Genomic DNA, 19,761 nt, shown 5'->3' with positions numbered 1-19,761 from the left:
TATCCGTTGAATCAGAGGTCATCGGGGGGTTGAGTGGTGTTCAACAGATAACGGCCGATCATCGGTCTTTCCCAAACATTGGCCCGTAGTTGACCGACCACCAATGTATGAGCGATGTAATATACATCGGCCGATTATCCTGGAACATCGTTTTTTGATTAGCAATGCATCGCTTGACCTTTGTAAGTCCGGCCGGCAACCACGCCATTTTCTCATAAAACGCATTGGTTGCCCATCGTATGCACATCGCTGGATAATGTGACTGATACTTTTAGGATTACTAGGCCGATGTGGACCGATGTTGGGGCATCATTAACACCGCGGTTACCGCCGATTACCACCGGTCTACGGCCGGGAAATGTGACCTAGGCATTAATGGTCCTACGGTGAATAAAAATGCTTTCCCGAAACCTCGACATACTAGTTTTGACAAACCTTGCAGATGATGAGATATTTGCAGTTGTCTGTTTTGCACGACAATTTCCTAAATATTCTGTAGGTGTGACCAGTAATTTGTGATGTTGCCGTTAAAACGGTCTGTGACAGAGCTGTGCTTACAAAGATGACAGCATTTTAAAGAATGAAACCTACGGAGATAACAAACCGTATTAAAGATCACAAGTTATAAACCCTCCGTTAGGTAGTGGGCTGTCAAAATTGGTACTTACTGCTTCAATATTCTTCAAGTTCCTCGGGCATAATAGGCAGCCAAAGGAGATTACAGAACGACCCCTGTCTTTCTTGAAATGTAAATATGAAGAATAAATACAATGATGCTTATACATACAGTAGTTATGCTCATACATCTACTGAAACAATACAAATCAGAAGCGGAGCAAACGTGACCTCTTAAAAATCTGACTTAGGATCAGGCGCCATAAAAGAGTAAGCATCCCCTCGAAACCGGTCCAACCGCCTTATGTGGAATAATGAATCGTCAGGATTTTAACAGTATTTTGTTGAGGTTCTTCAAGACGGTATATGGTTAACAAATTGAATGGAATGTTGCTGTTGGCTTTCTCTTTGTAGTATAAAAGGTTTTGTCTGTTCTGTTTGTACGGTGTTGCTTTGTAGCCTATTTTGAATAAATGGGTCTTCGGGAAATTTCTCTTTTAATGGTACAAAGTACAGGATGAACAGATGCGACAAATGATGGTGGCTGAACACCCAGGCACACCCTTGATATCCACCTGTTATATGAGGTTAAGAGATATTACATCCACAATTGATTTATCTGTTTCTTTTTGACGTTTTAGTCATATAAAGTTTATTTTACTATTAGTTGATGACGTTGCTATCCATTAATATTTGTGGGTATTGTATTATTGTAGAATCTTTATTTATGGTAATTATAGTGTTTGATAGATAACATAATCTCATCATTAATTGATACAAAGCCATATCCATTATTGCTGTATTATATATATCATAAACACTATATGTACGACTTTCAAGGAGGGTAGTCTAAAGGCCGATACTTTTGTATTATAATACTTTCTTGTACTCACGCTAATACATATCTTATAAGATTGTAAATAAACTACGTGTTTTCCCCGCCATAATTCTCTTTCTGAATAAAAATGTTGATAGCAGTGTCTATCATCGGACTATGCACTGCTTGATATATTCCACAAGTCCTCCACATAAAACCACGAGTTTTTTGATTCTTTACTTGTAAAGTTTGCCATCTCTTTTTGTAACCTCATTAAATTTCATTGAAATAACAATATACTGTTATGATACACTGCAAATTTTGTATTATAATACAAATCTTATAATACAAATGCCTAACTGTTATGAGTGCCCCTTCTGTTGAGGCCGCTGTTACGATTTTAATACACAGCTCAGAAAATGCACTAACATTACGCAATTGATCAATGAACTTGAGATTCTCAAATAATCAGAAGTGTCGCCATCACAGGACTTATAAATGGAGAAGTGGGGAAGTAACCTCGAATCAGTGGATAAACTGTGTCGAGTATACAACCATGAAGCTAGGTCTAGATAGTGTCAGTGTGTGTATTTAATTCTGTTGAATTCGTGTCCTATGTCACCCCAGTTTTGAACTCTATTAATTTTATTTTACTTCCGTGTTTTCTGTTGACATTTGGTCGTTGTAAAGCGTCTAGTGCAACCACGATGATGAGAACGAGATATAAAGATTCATTCTGGGTGAGTCAAATTTAATATTGTGTTGTTAATATTTTATTTGAAGAAATAAAAAATAACACTCATCAAGGCTTTGTTCAAGCACTTAGAATTTTCTTTTGATATATTTTCTGCAAATTAAACTAAAAGTAAATAATGAAAATTTATAAACAAGTGAATAAACACTATGTAATAAGCATTTTGTTACGTGTGTATTCGATGCGTATAACTTTTCTCAAACAAGAAAATTGTTGTCTTCTGTTTTTATGTAACCTCCATTTAAAGGTACATATCTTAGCACGAAAAAATGCAAGATAAAATCACATCTAAATAAGAATGTGGGGTAAATTAAATGACATATTATTATAAATAAAGAAACAGAAAGTAACTGATTGTATAACAAGAACTTTATTGCAAAAAGGAACATTATTAAGCTACAAACTAACATAGGCTACAAACTGACATAGGACAACTTATATATAGTAATTAATTCTCACTGAACAGGACACAGACATTAACAGCACCAGTGGGTACGATGGACTAAAGAATCGAATGAAGGATGGGAAAAAACTCTCCAGCGAAGTGGAAACCTATTTTAAACAGAGGTAGGAAGCTATCAGATGACAGGGTATTTGTTCTCGGGTTACTTCTGGGACGGGATAGCTCAGTGTAACACCGTAGCCCGTCAGCGATCTGTGTGTCTTTTAGAATAGGGGATATGATCATAAGATTATACTTTCAAGACTCGTTTTAAAACCCTAGTCATCCTCATAAAATTAACATGCACGACTGAATACAAACAAATTTGACATTTAAATATATGTAGAAATATAAATATCAACTTTCATACCAACAGATTATTCTTGGAAAAGTGAACTAAGATTGTTGGAAAGAATAAAATATGCGTTAATACTCAAATAAGTGTATCATGTGAGAATTATGTACGGCTTACCATATCTTGCTAATGTGTATCTTTTTTCCTTTCCTTATTTTTATGATAACATATAAAGTTAATTTATACATCAAGTTACATGTATATAATTTTTTAAAATAAACTTTATGCCCAGAATATTATACATGCATCTTATCTTTGTAAGATATTCTTACAGAAACAGTCTAATCGCCCATTTTTATGAATCGTGCACCCCTATATGTGATAATCTACATGTATGACTGAATGCTTTAATTAAATTAATTATTATTTCTTTATTTCTTTATTTGGAAATATACACTCATTTATGAAATAGTCTTTAAACAAGAATTCTATTGACTGACCGTGTACCTTAAGCAAGATAATATTCGAAAGGAATGCTTTTCAGCACAATGACTGTTTTTCTTTGACAAAACACTAAAAGGTCTATTTTATTTCATTATATATGTATCAATTACATAATTTTCTCCAGAGCCAAGATCGAGAAAGATTACTCCAAAGACTTACAGAAGCTTGTAGACAGTTGCAAACTGAAGGTTGAACTACATGAAGGGTAAGCAAACTGGACTTGTAAAAATGGGAGAAAAAAGTTCCGTGTGAAGTGGAGAAAAGTTTTAAAAACGGCAAAGAACAAGAATTTTTGATGTTTCTGAATCACAAAGATGAAAATGGTAACGTGGATGATCAGTATTCCATTTTCAGTGTATAGTGTATAATTTTTATCATTGAAGGTAAATAATTAATTACTTTCAAAAATTGAGTGTTTTACAATCTAAAGTAAGAAAAGTCCGTTTGAATGTACAAGTACCACTTAACAGGAATCTGTCGATCATAAAATCTGCATTGTTCAGGGGTATCCCTCTTACCATCAATAAACGTATTATTATTTAAATGTTGCTTTTATTATATTGTAAAATAAAGGATACAGATGGTTTCCTAATTTAATTTTAATGCCTGTTACTCTTCAAGTACACTGGAACAAGCGTGGAATAAAGTGAAGATAGAAACCTTACAGATGGCTCAAATTCACGAGACTGCCGGGTTAGACTTTGAAAAACTGGCTCAAGAAATGTCCTCATTCATGGAGGAGCAAAAACGACAAGTTAAAGCTGTGAGTTACAAAATAAGCTCAGTAAACCTTTTTCTATTATTGTCCTCCCAGATCGTTATAATTATTGACTTTCTTTATGTAGGCAGAAGACACTGTTCAAAAAGCACATAACAGTCTTAAGTCAACATACAGTAAACTTACAAGTGTAAGTATAGTCAGTAATTAAATAACTTTGTGGGATTAGATTTGAATTAAGTATACAATGTATATGTATATTTTCCCGTTATTTTCGGATCATGACAAGGAGCACACGGCGGGTGTGACCGGTCGGCAGGGGATGCTCACTCCTCAATGGCACTTGCTCCAACCTTTGATGTTTCGGAGGTCCGTGTTTGCACTGCTCCTATTTTGTATTGCTTTATGGACTTTTGATCTTGAATACTGTTCGTTATCTCCATATGTTTTATGGTATATTCATCAAACAATACAAGAGAATGCATAATAATCAAGTTAGCATTTTATTGTACCTGGTGGCTAAATGCCAAACAAATTTCAGATATTAATATTTTAATGAAAATTTCATATCATTGTGTAATATTTTTGCTGAAGATTTCTGTTTAGCAGACAGAAAAAAAAACTTTAACACAATTTAATGCAAAACTTGTCTCATTTATGTAGCAAGAGAAAACATTCCATATAAAAGGTGAAGATTATGATAAATTACAAAATTCAGTCAAATATTCTGAGAGAGGGCAAGCAACACCAAAGGAACTGGAAAAGGTCAGATAATCAAGGATAAACCAGTTAACAAACTAGGAAGTTAACTGTTACATTTGATAAATGAAGATAATTAGAAGACGTGATCATTTTTTTCCTTTTGTTGAGGAAGGAAACGAGATAACTTGTTTATGTGTTTGCACTTGTACTTAAAACTATTCCTGGAAATGCATTTGACAGACTGATATTAAAATGTCATTTCAAACTTTCTTATTAACAGCTTCGGAATAAAGAATCAAAAGCCAAAGAGGAATTAGACAAGAATGGTAGGAAATAGTAATAATCCAATTGATTTAACATTAGAAGACTCTACGAACCCCTAGCATAGCTACTAGTATTAGTAACATTAGTCTTATTCTAAAGCATTAGTTAATTCATTTTCTCCTTCAGAATCGTCATACAAAAGTCTTATAGAAGAAGTAACCAAATGTAAAGCTATATTTGAGAAAGAGATGACAAAAATGTGTGAGGTAGGCAATGGTCATCAAATTCAATCCACTTTAACATTCTAATGAAAACATTCAAATTGTTCATTGATTAATAATTTCAGCTTTTCCAAGAACTTGATGAAAAACGAATCGAACACACTAGAGAGAATTTATGGAAATGCACGAATGTTGATTCCCGTACCTGTGTTGAGCATGACGAGGTTCGGTGTATTTGTACTTGATTATTAAATTATGTTTATGGTTCGGCCTGCTTTAACCGAAACTAATTGTACTATTTTAATACCTAAAAATCGATTGTTATGAAAAGTCGAAACAGATGAAAGAATATTTTCAAAATGAAATCAAAACATTGGCGTCGGAAGCAAATTGAAAGTGGGGGTGCTAAGTGTAAAAAAAAAAAATTTTTGTACAAGCAAATCCATTTCCCAAACACGAAAATCCTATTTCGGGGGGGGGGGGGGGGGGGGGGGGGTGTTAGGTTCGAACTTCAGTACCAAAATTTTATTCCAGTACCAAAATTTTATTCCAAAGACCACCACTTTCCCCATTTTTAACCTATACTAAGACATATCTGTGGAAAGTGGGGGGGGGGGGGGGGGGCTAAACCTACGAAGATATGTTCTATGCTTATACTAAGTATATATTCCCGGTTCCGACGCCTATGCAAAATATTTGTTTTACGTGTCATTTAACAACGTGAAAGAGATTAAAAGTACAATTAATGAGAGAACGATAGAGTTGTAGATGTATTTTTCAATACTAAAAGAATGTCTAAGTTTATCTTGCATCTTTCAGTGTGCTGAGAAAATGCGACAAATGATAGAACCTTGTGATATTGACAAAGATATACAATTGTTTATAAAGAACTACAGGACAGGCTCAGAAAAGCCACGTATGTATTATGTGTAGACACATTGTACACTTATTCTTCCGTAAAACAACAATTACAATATCATCTATAACATTATAAGATGACATTGGTGTACCTACTCATAGCACAGACATATGTCTTTCAACGCTTTATACGACTTTATCAAAGACGAGGCTAAGATAAGGTCTTCCAACAATATTTCCAAATTATGATGGCCCTTTGTGTGAAACATATGGAGTAAACGAACAGTATTCAAGATTAAAAGTCCATAAAACAATACATAATAGGACCAGAGCAAACATGGACATCTAAACATTAGAGGTGGGATCACGTGCCATGGAGGAGTGAGCATTCCCTGCCGACCGGTCACGCCCGCCGTGTGCTCCTTGTCATAATCGGGAAATGAACGGAAAAATCCGTCATCAAGTCAGTGTATAAACAATGAACTAACAATTAGTATGAAAAACGTCAGTCAGCATTTGACTCAATGATAAAATGTATTTGCTGACAAGGTCATTGTATCGACCACAGAACTTACAAAATGATGACTTTAAACGAGACTGATGATAACTTGTTTGCCAAAAATTTACCTCGTCTTAGAAATTGTTCATACGTAGAGAATGCTCTTGCGTATCGAGTCAACCGAGATATATAAACTCTGTATGCAGGTGATGAAGAAATATTGCTGCATAAGTAAGGGAAGTTGACGATAGGAAAGTTAAGTCATCACTATTATCATAGACCTTAGTTGCTAGATTACCATGAACGTCTTTTTCAAGTAAAATACCTGTATCAAGTATGAAACAGATGTGTCAGAATCGGTGGTATCTACTATCTCAAGCTTACCAGGATATTTCGTATCCACATAAGAATGGAAATTAATATTGTTTCTTTATAAAGTCACCGCAAAATTTATTAGCTTTTACATCGTTAACTTTCTGTATCAGTCCCCTACCGCTGAAACCAACAGGAACTAGATGTATCATTGCATTCATCTATCTGTCCTTCTGGTATTCTTCTCACTTGGTTTTTGTACATCTTTTAAATGCTTAGATAGATATAGATATTAAACTGTTATTTTGGTTTCCGAGTGATACTAGTTACAAATAAAGTATGCATATTGTTTTCCTTCTTTAACTTCTGACAGAATGACGACATTTTTAAATCTCAATAAGAACATTTTTTTCATTCGCTACAACACTGGTATTAATGTGATTTGGGTTATTTAAGTACCTCGACATTTGTTAATTCTGTAGCTATCGTGCAATTATCTTGCTACTTACATATTAAATTTATCTATTTCTCGTTATTTTAAAAAACGATGTGGTTTGATCCATTTTTTGCAGCTGATGTAACGTTTAAATCTGGTCGTGGTCAACCTCTTAAAATTCAAGTGGACAGTGGTGACCATTTATATTCAGAGGTCAAACTTACGTATTAGGTAAGTATTTTCAATTTGTTACTCTACACAGTTGGTATCAAACACAAACATATATAGAAACAACTGAGAACTTGTTTATCAAATCAGTCCCTATAACAATATGGGTCAGATAAATTTTGACCCATTTGAAAATTATTTCTTTGATCATGCATATTTTCTTTATGTTCATTCAGGTTTATAATTGATATTATTTTATCATCTTACAAATTTTCAATCTAATATGCAGAAATTTACCAAGCTCATCACTGACCGTCATCTAGATCTCTTGCTGAAATTATGAACTCTACAGCCATGAAGCTACGGTTATTACCAGATCACTGTTATTTCTTGTTAGAATTATTTGCATTGAAAGTTGTTTTTATACAATCAAAGAAAATTTTGATATACCGGTATTCAATTTTCTTAAATGTCTTGACCCTTGTTTGCCTGTACAATCAATCGCCACTCCTATTTTTTTTTTTGGAAATCCAAACTCATACATACAAGATATCACTTTTTATGATATTAATAATTGTTTGTTGATTACAAATGCATCAAGTATTTATGTTATAAAATAAAATAGACATTTTTGTGCCATGTTATATTTTCATGTGGTTGTTTCTTATCTTTTATGAAATGAATAAAATGTGCATTGCCAAATCTGTTTTCTTTATTCTCTTCAATATTGTTACAATAGTTTAACTTTGGGATTTGAAATCCATGTGACAGGAAATTGGAAATCAAGTAAGTAATTGATGACATTATTTATGTTAAGTATCCAGCTGTTGTAATTTCATGTACGTAATAAAGCGTGTTTATAGAATTATCAGGTTTTGTTCATCAGATCGATGTAAGCACCTATTTAATGAATTTCCTGACACTGATGATAAAATTTTCCGGTACTTGACAATATAAATGCCCTTGTAATATCCAAAAAATTACGTAAAATATCAGAAAGGTAGTTATGTATTTGTACACAATTTACTCCTCAAGTGAGATATCTAAATAGAGCTATGCATACCATAATTTAAATCGTCGGACTCCTTTCATACAAATCAAAAGGCATTTTTTTTTCCAACTAAATTTGACTACGGATATTCCATTGACTCGATCAATACATACGGCTCGTGTAACCGGTCGACAGGGGATGCTTACTCCTCCAGGACACCTGATCCCACTCCTGGGAATTTCCAGGGACCCGTGTCTACGCCCTTTTCCGATTTGTATTCTTTGAAGTTTTTATAAAATCGATCACTGCTTGACATCTCCTTTTTTTTATTTAAATAACATATCCATCAACTTCTTGGAGATTTTTAAAAATAAGCGAAAAATATATTATCGCGTATTTCGCAAGAAGCACTATTATCGAAATAAAATTCCTAGTTTTTATTAATTTGTTGCTATAATACATGAAATATTGAGACTACGAACAGTAATCGAACTGTGAGGTCCATTAAAACAACTCAAATAGGGAGCAGAGGAAACACTAACCATTAAAGTCATCAGGAATGGGATCAGTTGCCATGGCGGAGTGTGCATCCTCTTTCGACCTGAGCAATCCCTTAAACGAGGTAAGTTATTGATAAACAAGTTGATGAACAAGAATATCAACAATCTCTTTTTAAGTCATCATTTCGTAAGTTCCATGGTACAATGACCTTATCAGAAAATACAATATATCATTAAGTCAAATGCTGACTGACGTTTTTCATACTAATTGTAAGGCCATTATGTACATGTACACACTGAATTGATGACGGATTTTCTCGTTATTTCCCGATCATGACAAGAATTACGCAGAGGGTGTGAATGGTCGGCTCACTTTTCCATGGCACCTGATCCCACCTCTGATATTTTAGAAGTCCGTGTTTGCCCTGCATGATCTGCAAGATTTGCATTGCTTAATTGACTTTTGAGCTTGAATATTGTTAGTTGTCTCCATATATTTCATCGACCATAAAACTTGTAAAATGATGACTTTGAACAAGACTGTTTATATCCTTGTTCTTTTCAACTGTTTGTCAATATTTTTCGTCGTTTTAAAAATTGTTTCTTCCTTATTTGATGTTTTTAAGGAGTGTAAAGACCTGATATTTGGGTATTGTCCTGATTGACTTTTTGACCTTTTCCTCTTAATTTACCAACGTTTTCGTATTGATGCAAAATTAATTTAATAAAATTTCATTTATCTCTTTTAAATATCAATCCTCGGTACAAATAAAGGTTTGCAGTTTGAAAAAACAAAGTTTCTAGAGAAAACCTCGTTCTCAGAACTGTGACATTACATTTTATCATTTTGTACACATTTTTCTCGGCAACAGTACGCACATACATATGCACATACTTATCGCTAACTGTAAAGTGTTTTCGGTAATGTGGACAATCTATAGTTTTCATATTTTTTCTTTCGTTTTACATGATAGCCATATCGTGAAAAACGGGGAAAACGATCAGTAATCAAGTGCCCATGTTTTGCTATGGGAAACCCAAAATGTGTGTCGGATCAAAAAGTAAAACAGGGGGTCATAATGGCATTATGTAATAAAGATTCTCTGAAAGTCTCGTCAAATTTCATTCAGTGATATGAGGAGTTGCGGATAAGTGATTGGTACCCCAAAGCGTAACAGACGGACGGATAGACAGACGGATGTACAGACAGAAGAATGGACACACATCCCGATTACTACCCTTCTGCTTTTCAAGCGGGGAATTTAATCTGATGCAGAGCAAATGCACACCTCTAAAACATCAGGGGACCGTTTTACATAAGAACTTACAATTAAGACCAAACTTTCATTCGGCATATAACGTTCTAATTAACATTATTTTAAAAATGGTTTTAAGGACAGATGATGCAAACCAAAAAATGGATGCCTGGATTGGTATACATTCATTTGGCCGAATTTCATTGAAAATGATGCAAATAATAAATTTTTAAAATATCAAGAAATTGTAAACCTTCTATGATGTTCAAAATTCTGCCTCTCTGAAACCATCCTTATTAATCTATACAAATATGTTTCACTTCAAATCCCATTTTAGTAAATATTTGAATAGAAAAAAAAAACTACGCGGTGAAACATATTCATCTTACTTATTAAAACGTGACCTAAGATGTTATTTTCAATTTTTTTGACAAAAGTTTGTTTGTATCATCTGTCCTTAATCTTTTTAAAAGCATTGTAGTAAGATATTTTATACTAGCAATTTTAAACAGAATCATTGATTTCGTAATATTTACAATTAACTATTTTTTTTTATCTTAGTCGTAAGTTAGTTTGCAAAAACGAGCCCCAGAAGTGGGATCAGATACTATGGATAAGTAAGCATCCCCTATTATCTAGTCAAATCCGCCATGCTCTCCTTGTCATGATCAGAATATTGGATAAAATTTCAAGACAATTCTTAATTAAAGATTGTATTTGCTGACAAAGTTATTGTATTGACCAAAGAATTTCCAAAATGATGACTTTAAACAAGATTGTCGCCATTCTCGTTTCAAAAGCCTGTTTGGCAATGTATAAAGCTTGCGTGTTTTAGATGTCCATACTTAGAGCATGGAATATGACCATACATGTTTTTGTTCCTTTAGATGTTTAGTAATGTTTCGAACTTCCTCATATGAGCAAATGCAAAAGTTTTTCACCCCACTCCCCCCCTCCTCTAGAAAAGCGGGAGGATACTTAATGATCACGATGTACATCCGTCTGTCCGTTACGCCAAAGAGTACCCATCTCTTATCCACTACTCCTCTATTACCACAGAATGAAATTTAATGAGAATTTCACAGAATCTTTGTTACATAATGACATCGAGCACCTCCATTTTACTTTTTGATCAGACACATATGTTGGGTCATGGACATGTCCACTTTTTCTATAATATGAAGGGTATCCATCTCTTATTTGCAACTACTCCTATACCACTGAATAAAATTTAATGATACTTTCAAAAATGCTTTATTACATAATGCCATTGTGCACCTCCTATTTTACTTTTTGATCTGACACATATTTTGGATTTCCCAGAGCAAAACATGGACTTTGCCATAATAACCATATGGGAAGCAGGGGTATCATTCAGTGAGCTCATTGCTCATACATGTAGTACCTCTAGTTTACCTTAATACTTTGGTTCCTGAACTTTTCTTATATTTTATGCAGTATAATAATCATACCATCTTTTGCAATATAATTGAAGTTGTCCTTTGATATGCAACAAGGTCTCTGTTCCCATTAATGAAGGCAATAAGAACTTTATACCCCCCATTTGAAAAGCGGGAGGGTATAAAGTATTCAGGATATCCGTCCGTTCTTCCGTCTCTTACACTTTGGGGTACCCATCTCTTAGACGCAACTCCTCTCATACCAATGAATGAAATTTGATGAGACTTTGAATCTTTATTACATATTGCCATTGTGCACCTTCTACAGTGTATTTTACTTTTTGATCTGACACATATTTAGGGTTTCCCCTATCAAAACAAGGACACTGCCATTATATTCATATGGAAGGCAGGGGTGGGTGGGTGAGGGTATCATTTAGTGAGCTCATTGCCCACAGTACCTCTAGTTTAAACTGAAAATGTATTGATGATGAAACAAGAATATCAACTTTCTGGTTTAAAGTCAACATTTTGGAAATTCTGTGGTCAATACAATAACTGTTGGCAAGTACAATTTATCTTTTACAAAACAACTTATGATTAAGACCAAAACTTTAAGTTAATTGAAATTTTTTTCAAAATTAATGATTCTGTTTAAAATTGTTTTACCAGTAGAACATTTCTATTTTTTTTAATTAAAATCTTATTCTAGGATCACTGAATTATTTCATGTTTAAATTTCTTCCATTGCACACAAGGATAAGCAAAGTTTATCATCAACAATATGCCCAGTCTTCCGCATGGATTTAACCTGTATGTGATTTATAGCTATTTCACTTAACAGGTTAAACCTCTGTATGATAAATAGGCCTAGCACTTCTCTTCATAGGTTTAGTTCTATATGATAGATAAGGATTTCACTTGGTAGGTTTATGCATGTCATTTAGAGCACACTTTCACTTGATAGGTTTAGCCAGTAAATGATATACAGCTATTTCACTAGATAGGTTTTAACCTGTCATATATATCACCCTTTCACTTGATAGGTTTGTCTTGTATATGATACAGCTATTTCACTTCCAATGTGACCCTTTGATTTGATAGGTTTAACTTGTATATGATGTACAGCTATTTCACTCCCTTTGTGACCCTTTCACTTGACAGGCTTCACCTGTATGTGATATTGAGCTAGGTCACTTTCAGAAATCTCTGTGGGGGCTCCACTTACTGGATCCCTGCCCTCCGCAGTTTTAGGGAAAGCGATGACATCACGGATACTGTTAGTACCACAGATAATGGCCAACATTCTCTCTAACCCTATAATTATAAGAAATCTCTTGAAAAACTTTTAGTGATTGAGGTCTTAAAATTATAATAAGTTTAATTTCACTTTTATCTAACTATAATTAAATTTACATGCATTACTAAATGACTTTGTCCGTTAACGATTATACAAAGGCATACTTCAAGTTCTTAAGTAACACATTTGGATATATGTATATGGAACACTAGAATTCATTATGCCTCTTTACCTAAAGCTATACCACCATGTGGGGGACATCCAAGACTAAGGGCCTCAATAAGATGTCGTAACTGGCTAATGTCCTCCTACAAAAGGAAACCATTTTTTCTTTAGTACGGTACTCCTAAACTAATCATCAATTGTACATTTTGAATTTACTGTATAGTAACAATCCCTTGTCAAGATCCAGCTTTACTTCCTTACCTTTAGGATGTGCTCTATGACATATCTCTGGGTGTCTGAGTCATGTATTCGAATGGACCCTCCCCCTATTTCTGCTCCATTCAGTACTAGGTCATAATGCTGGCTTCTTACCTATCAAATCAAGTTTCTCAACATTTGTACAAGAATTTAAATTTCAAAGAAAAAGAACTAAACATGTGTATCAGTTTTTGTGATTGTTTGATTTTTTCCTTACTTTTAAAGGGTCTGTTTTAAGGTAAGGTTCATCATCTGGATGTGGTGCAGTGAAAGGGTGATGGGCAGGATCTAGTCCAACTATATAAAAATAGATAATATGGATAAACAATATTGTCCTCTTATTAGACAGTGAAACCATTTAATAATTGACTAGAAAATACACATTTCTGACAATACAAAAATCAAGAAATTTTTGGACTAATAAACAGGAAACTGGACTTGAAGACTTGTTTCAGAGTCTTGGTTCACTTGACACTAAATTATTTTAGGAAACAGAATCACACAGAATGTTGGGTGTTCTTTTCACATGTATACTATACCTCCAGATTCTGCAGGTAAAAACAGCGGGAAGTCCACAACCCATAAAAAGTTGTACTGGTTTCGAGGAAATAATGCCACTCCTAAAATTACAGGCAGTTGTCAATAGAGAACTCTAAATCACACAGAGGATTCATCATTTTAAGAATTTGTTTTGCATGATATTTATCCTAAGATACATTTGTGTTTATCCTCACTATGATCATTCAAATGTATTACTTCCTGTTAATATCAACAAGAACCTTTTACATTGAAAATTTGATTGTTCCATGAAATTTTCCAGTAAATGGCTTTATTGTATAATAATTTCTGAGGAAAGAGATAGTAAACTGAGGTAAAACTGTACCTTTTTCCTGTAAAAGAGCTGCTGCTTTTGTTCGTATTTTACCACACATTTCATACTGTAACAGAAAATTAAAAAGAATTCTCTATAAAATTTTATTGTATCGATACATGAAGTAAAATTGTATCAATGTTTATATCACATCTATGCATTTTACTAATCCTTATTTTGAAACTTACAGGGTCGTAACCTTCTCCACAAACTAACACAATCAGGTCGCCTTCTTGGACATTTAATTTGGATGACAGCCTCTGGACTGTTTCGGCTTTTAAGCGATTTGTGTTAGCCTTAAAATCACCTGCCTTTCCAATCCTGATAGATATGAATTTCTACAAAATATTACACACACAAATTTGTGAATAAAATAAGGCAAAATCAATCCCCGCCAACTGACATCAAACAAAAATACAGCCGCACAACATTTACACACATATTAGGCCTCCTTAGCATCAAACACAAAGCTCCTGACCTACATGTATTACTTGGTGAAATTTACATTCTGGTAGAATGATAAAGAAATCAAATGAACTAACTTTCAAAGAGTTATCACAGAGAAAGTAAATAGAAATGGAAACATATGTATATACTGAAAATTGTCAAATTGTACATGAAAAAAAATCTCAAACCTGTTCTTTCTGCAGGTTTTCACTCTGTTTTCTTGAAAACATCTGTAAGAAAAATATAGAATGTTCAAGCAAACAAAAAAAAAAAAACTTGTGTCCATGGTAAAATCGTATCATACAAAAAGCAAGCCTATTCTTTACTCACAGATCCTTGTGGGATAACAAGAGCCACACTATGGGCTCCTGCCAGCTTCATGCTCTCTTCTATCTTTGTGATTCCACAATCCAACATTAAATCATCTACCAAACGGAGCTGAAAATAAAATTATTAACACAGGTGTTTATTGCTTAGAGCGAAGTTTAGGGCATTCTCGTGTGCTTTATGTAGCTGTCTTAAATTTTATATATTCTTACATTCCCTTGAGGATAAATTTATACATTTTTTTCTTCCACATATATTAAAACTACATTGCATTGTGATATACAGGTGTATTATAATTAAAACTGGTTGTAAGAGACCTAAATGCATTGTGAAAATAATGTTTACAGGCAGAACAAAACAGTAATATTAAATATTAGACATTTTTTTCCTTGTTGTTCTTGACTACCCAAACAATGCTGGGACATTCTTGGTAAAGAATGTAAATAACCATTTATAATTAATGTCAACCAATATCATTAAATATTCATACCTTCATCTCAAACCTTGTGTCTGGCTTATCTGAGCCATATTGTACCATTGCTTCATGGTACGTCATGGTAGGAAATGGTACTGTTAGCCGCTCATCAACATTTGGCCAACAGTACTGTAACAGACTCTCAATCAGATTTCTAACATCTTCTTGTGTTGTAAACGACAGCTCTAAATCAACCTTCAAAGTCAAGAAATAGCCAATGAAATTTAGGTGCAGTATTTTACATCTTCTATTATACATAAACCAGTATCATCATAGGTTGTCTATCTAACTATATGTACATGTACTACGTGTATTAACCAGAGTAAATTCCGGTTGTCTATCTACATGTACCTACAAGAACATGTACTACCTAACCAATTTTAGTTCTGCTTGTCTTTTTACCTGAATGTACAAGTACAGTCAAAACTGCCATAGCGACTCACTGTATTAAGCGACTCACTGTCACATGTGACCGTATATATATTCATGTATTAAACGACCACCTGTCTATATATGATTTTTCTAACCAATTTTAGTAATTTCAAGCAATTTTACCTGAATTTAACGACTACATAATTTCCGATTCTTACTTTCGATTTTTGTCGAGCATGTTTCGTTTTTGGTTCAAAATAACTACAGACACGCTTTTTATTTCATTTAATAATTATATAATGCGAGTTTTACGAATAAAACAACATTTTAAAATGAATATTTTTACTTACGCTTTGATATTTATTGAATAAACATTAAAATCTAAAACATAAACATCACGTTTTTCTGTCCAGTGATCGTCCATTTTGAAAATAGACGGCCAACAGTCATTTCATGCTATAAGGATAAATTGATATTCAGCTATAAAACCTGCATGTTTAACTTTAATTAACAAGTAACTAAATCATAGATGTTTATTTAAGTGCATTGTGTCAACAATGGGTATGTAAACACACGCTAGCTAGCACCCACACCATGTGATAATTGAAGTGATTTAAATACCTGGTCACAAACAGGCAATTAGACACGGTAGTTCAGTAATGAAAAGAAAAATTAATTAGGTTTAATAAATATTTCAGTCATAAATATAATTTAATTTGATACCAAGTGCATAACAAAACTCATGATACAGTTTTATTCTTAGTAATATGCAAAATAGACGAAGTTATATTTAGGCTATCATGTAAAAAAAAAACCCAACCTATTATTATTTGCATTTTTTTTTATACTGTATGAAAAAATATTAATATTTTCAGATGTTCACAATATTTCCCAATATTCAAATGACTCGTGCGGATCAAGAAATTTTTATTTCTGAACGGGACAATTCTAAAAGCATTTTAGAGTTAAGAGTACTAGTTGCCTATTAAAGAGTTGGAAAAAACATAAGGTGTTATGAAATACATTCAACATACACATGATATTTTCAGCATTGTATATTTGAACACTGCGGAAAATAAGCAACCTGTATTGAGACCACCTGTCATATACCTTTTTTCATGTAAGGTCTCTTAATACAGGTTTGACTGTACCTGTACTTACCTGAGTAAATTCTGGTTGTCTGTCAGGCTTACTGCCTTCATCTCTATAACACTTTGCAATTTGAAAATACCTATCCATACCTCCCACCATTAACATTTGTTTAAACTGAAAAAGATGAATAAGAATTTGACTAATAATTGTATGATTGACAAAGATTAGGATATCTTATTATAAACATCAAAGATAATATTTCAAAAAATTTATATTTTAATAGTAAAACTACATATATCGTATACTGTTTAATCAATCACCTGTTGTGGGCTCTGTGGCAGAGAATAAAACTTTCCAGGGTGATTACTGGGAACTAGAAACTCTTTGGCACCCTAGAATACACACATGCAAACACAAAGCTTAAAAAATATACAGTAACAATTTTTTTTGGAATTGAAAGTGAATCACAATAATAATATAGATACATTTTATTCTACACTTTCCAGTACATGTATAATTCATTGCAATGAAACTCAATAAAGCACAGCATTTAATAAACAAACATCTTCCCATAGGAAAAAATTTTAATCATGAAACAGCTTTTTATATTTTATGTTTAAAATAAATATCTGAACAATACCATACCCCTGGTGTTCTCCTAAAGAGGGTTGGTGTATCCACATCCACAAAACCTGAAAGAATAAAATTAAGACAAAATTGTCACCTGATCAGCAATTCCACTTGTCTAAGGCTTTGTTTTAATTATCAACCACATAATAATTTGTGTGCTGAGAGCTCACAATTTAAAATTAATGTATTCTACAAACCATGGCCATACAAGAACTCTCGTATCTTCATGGTCATGTATGATCTGAGACGTAGATTTGTCTGCAGCTGCTCACTCCTCAGATCCAGATATCGGTACTTCATCCTCTGGGCCTCATTTGTTTCTGTTGCCTTATAAAATATCAACACATTTACTGGTAACGGCTTCCCTTTACTCTTTCATCAACATTTTCAAAACCCCTTATTTGAAAATATTTGCATTAAGTTGAAGTAAAGAGTAATAACTCCTGACCATATCTACTTACTCTGATATTTAGATTTATAGGAAGTTCCTTCTGACACATGTTGAGGACTTTTATACTGCTTGCTAGAATTTCAATTTCTCCTGTTTCCATTGCCTAAAATAACAAAATCAACATTAACATATCTTATACATGTATCAATAAAATTAGGGAATAAATAATTCATCAAATTCAAATTCTAAAGGTTTCAATTAAAATTTCCCACAGATAATTTTAGCCATTCCTCACACACTAACCTGGTTCTCTTCCCCTTCTTTTCTGGCCTGGACTGTCCCAGTGACCTCCACAACAGATTCATATGGCAGATCCTTCAAAATACTGACCTAAAAAAAATATCCATAGAGTATATATGTATCATATAAAATGATTTTGATGGGCTTGCACTTGTCATTTTCAGTGTTTTCATAACGCATAATGACTGACTTTTATGTTCTTGAAACTTATTTTGGTATTGAAAGCCTTCTCTATCAAACACTTTACAAAATTTAAAGTGCAGAATATTACCATACTATCTGGAAGGAAGACCTGCACTAGCCCTGACCAATCTCGAAGCACGAAGAAAATCAGTCTCTTGTACTGTACCCATCCACAGACTTTGACCTCCTCCCCAATGTGTGAGCGACGGAACTCACCACAACTGTGAGTACGCTGACTGAAGGTATTAATACCTACAAAACACAGGGCACTGGTTATTCAGATAAATTACACAAGAATGTTATTCGTGGGCCTGAAAATTGAGACCATTGGCATAGAAAACTTCACCTATTGAGTATTGATACTGCCATTCAGTCCAACACGCTTATGGCAAATATCAATTACAAGAGTATTTGATAGAAGTCTAAGGAAATTTTTGAAATCGAGCTTTTGTGCAGTTGAGGTAAGAATTTGCAGAAATTAAACCAAAACCAAGCACAACTTTTTTAGCAGGCTAAATATAAATTTAAGTTTTCCTTGGGGTGGCAATGTAAATCTTTGGTTGTCCATCCCAGCTGCTTCAGATCTGCAGCTAGCCTCATGAGCTAAAGTGTTGAACAGTGATTTTCTACCTAGATACACCATGTACACAGGGGCATGCTCCCAGCATGTAAAAAAAATGTTTATTAAAAAAAACGTACAAATATCATATCAACTAGTTAATTTATGCCATCAATATTTCATTACTTAAGTAGTTCGTATATGTTCTTTTATTATTCTCTTCTTAACACGACGGAAACAATGCCTGAACATTAGCCTGACACTTTTTAATGGAAAAAAATTCCTTTACTCGCCTCGAATTTGCAGGTCACTTATTATATTCGATAAGAACAACGGCTCACTGTCCTTTTTGTGAATAGCTGAGGCACCCCAACACTGTATTAACCTAGCTGGTTGTCTTCTCCAGCACAGCTTCTGTAAATATCTATAAAGACAACGGTGTGACATAGCTGCTGCATGCAGTCTGCTACACAAGAGGCAATTCGAGCTGAATCCGATATGTCCAATATTTTCATTGAAACAGTAACATTTTGTTATGGTTGTCACATTTGAAATTAAAAAAGAAGTAATAAATCATCACTTTTTATTTCGAAAAAAAAAATTAATTTCATCAATATGATGTTAAAAAAAAAAAAAAAA

At 33.6% G+C, this 19,761-nt stretch overlaps 2 protein-coding genes across 2 annotated transcripts; one reads left to right on the top strand and one right to left on the bottom strand.

Moving 5' to 3' along the window:
- Positions 1-1,810: 1,810 nt before the first annotated feature.
- On the top strand, positions 1,811-8,243 carry LOC134246479 (proline-serine-threonine phosphatase-interacting protein 2-like). The gene is made up of 12 exons (XM_062728843.1): positions 1,811-2,172; positions 2,653-2,753; positions 3,552-3,632; positions 4,049-4,190; positions 4,273-4,335; positions 4,809-4,910; positions 5,128-5,173; positions 5,298-5,377; positions 5,458-5,556; positions 6,152-6,248; positions 7,574-7,668; positions 7,895-8,243. The coding sequence occupies exons 1-11, from the start codon at positions 2,140-2,142 to the stop codon at positions 7,666-7,668; spliced, it is 939 nt and encodes a 312-aa protein (XP_062584827.1). The 5' UTR covers positions 1,811-2,139; the 3' UTR covers positions 7,895-8,243.
- A 4,434-nt stretch (positions 8,244-12,677) lies between these two features.
- On the bottom strand, positions 12,678-19,612 carry LOC134246478 (aspartate--tRNA ligase, mitochondrial-like). Its single transcript, XM_062728840.1, has 18 exons — positions 19,416-19,612; positions 18,652-18,815; positions 18,384-18,470; positions 18,151-18,243; positions 17,887-18,016; positions 17,705-17,751; positions 17,380-17,451; positions 17,129-17,233; positions 15,611-15,790; positions 15,124-15,231; positions 14,982-15,023; positions 14,535-14,684; positions 14,359-14,413; positions 14,015-14,095; positions 13,693-13,772; positions 13,479-13,589; positions 13,285-13,360; positions 12,678-13,069 (listed from the first exon to the last, which is right to left on the bottom strand). The coding sequence occupies exons 1-18, from the start codon at positions 19,567-19,569 to the stop codon at positions 12,906-12,908; spliced, it is 1,899 nt and encodes a 632-aa protein (XP_062584824.1). The 5' UTR covers positions 19,570-19,612; the 3' UTR covers positions 12,678-12,905.
- Positions 19,613-19,761: the final 149 nt, after the last annotated feature.

Source organism: Saccostrea cucullata, unplaced genomic scaffold, assembly GCF_032062105.1.
Source record: "Saccostrea cucullata isolate Sc308-1 unplaced genomic scaffold, CSIRO_AGI_Scuc_v1 ctg2, whole genome shotgun sequence".
Lineage (NCBI taxonomy): Eukaryota > Metazoa > Mollusca > Bivalvia > Ostreida > Ostreidae > Saccostrea > Saccostrea cuccullata.
The sequence above is the reverse complement of the archived record's forward strand: the minus strand, read 5'-3'. Positions and strand labels throughout refer to the sequence as shown.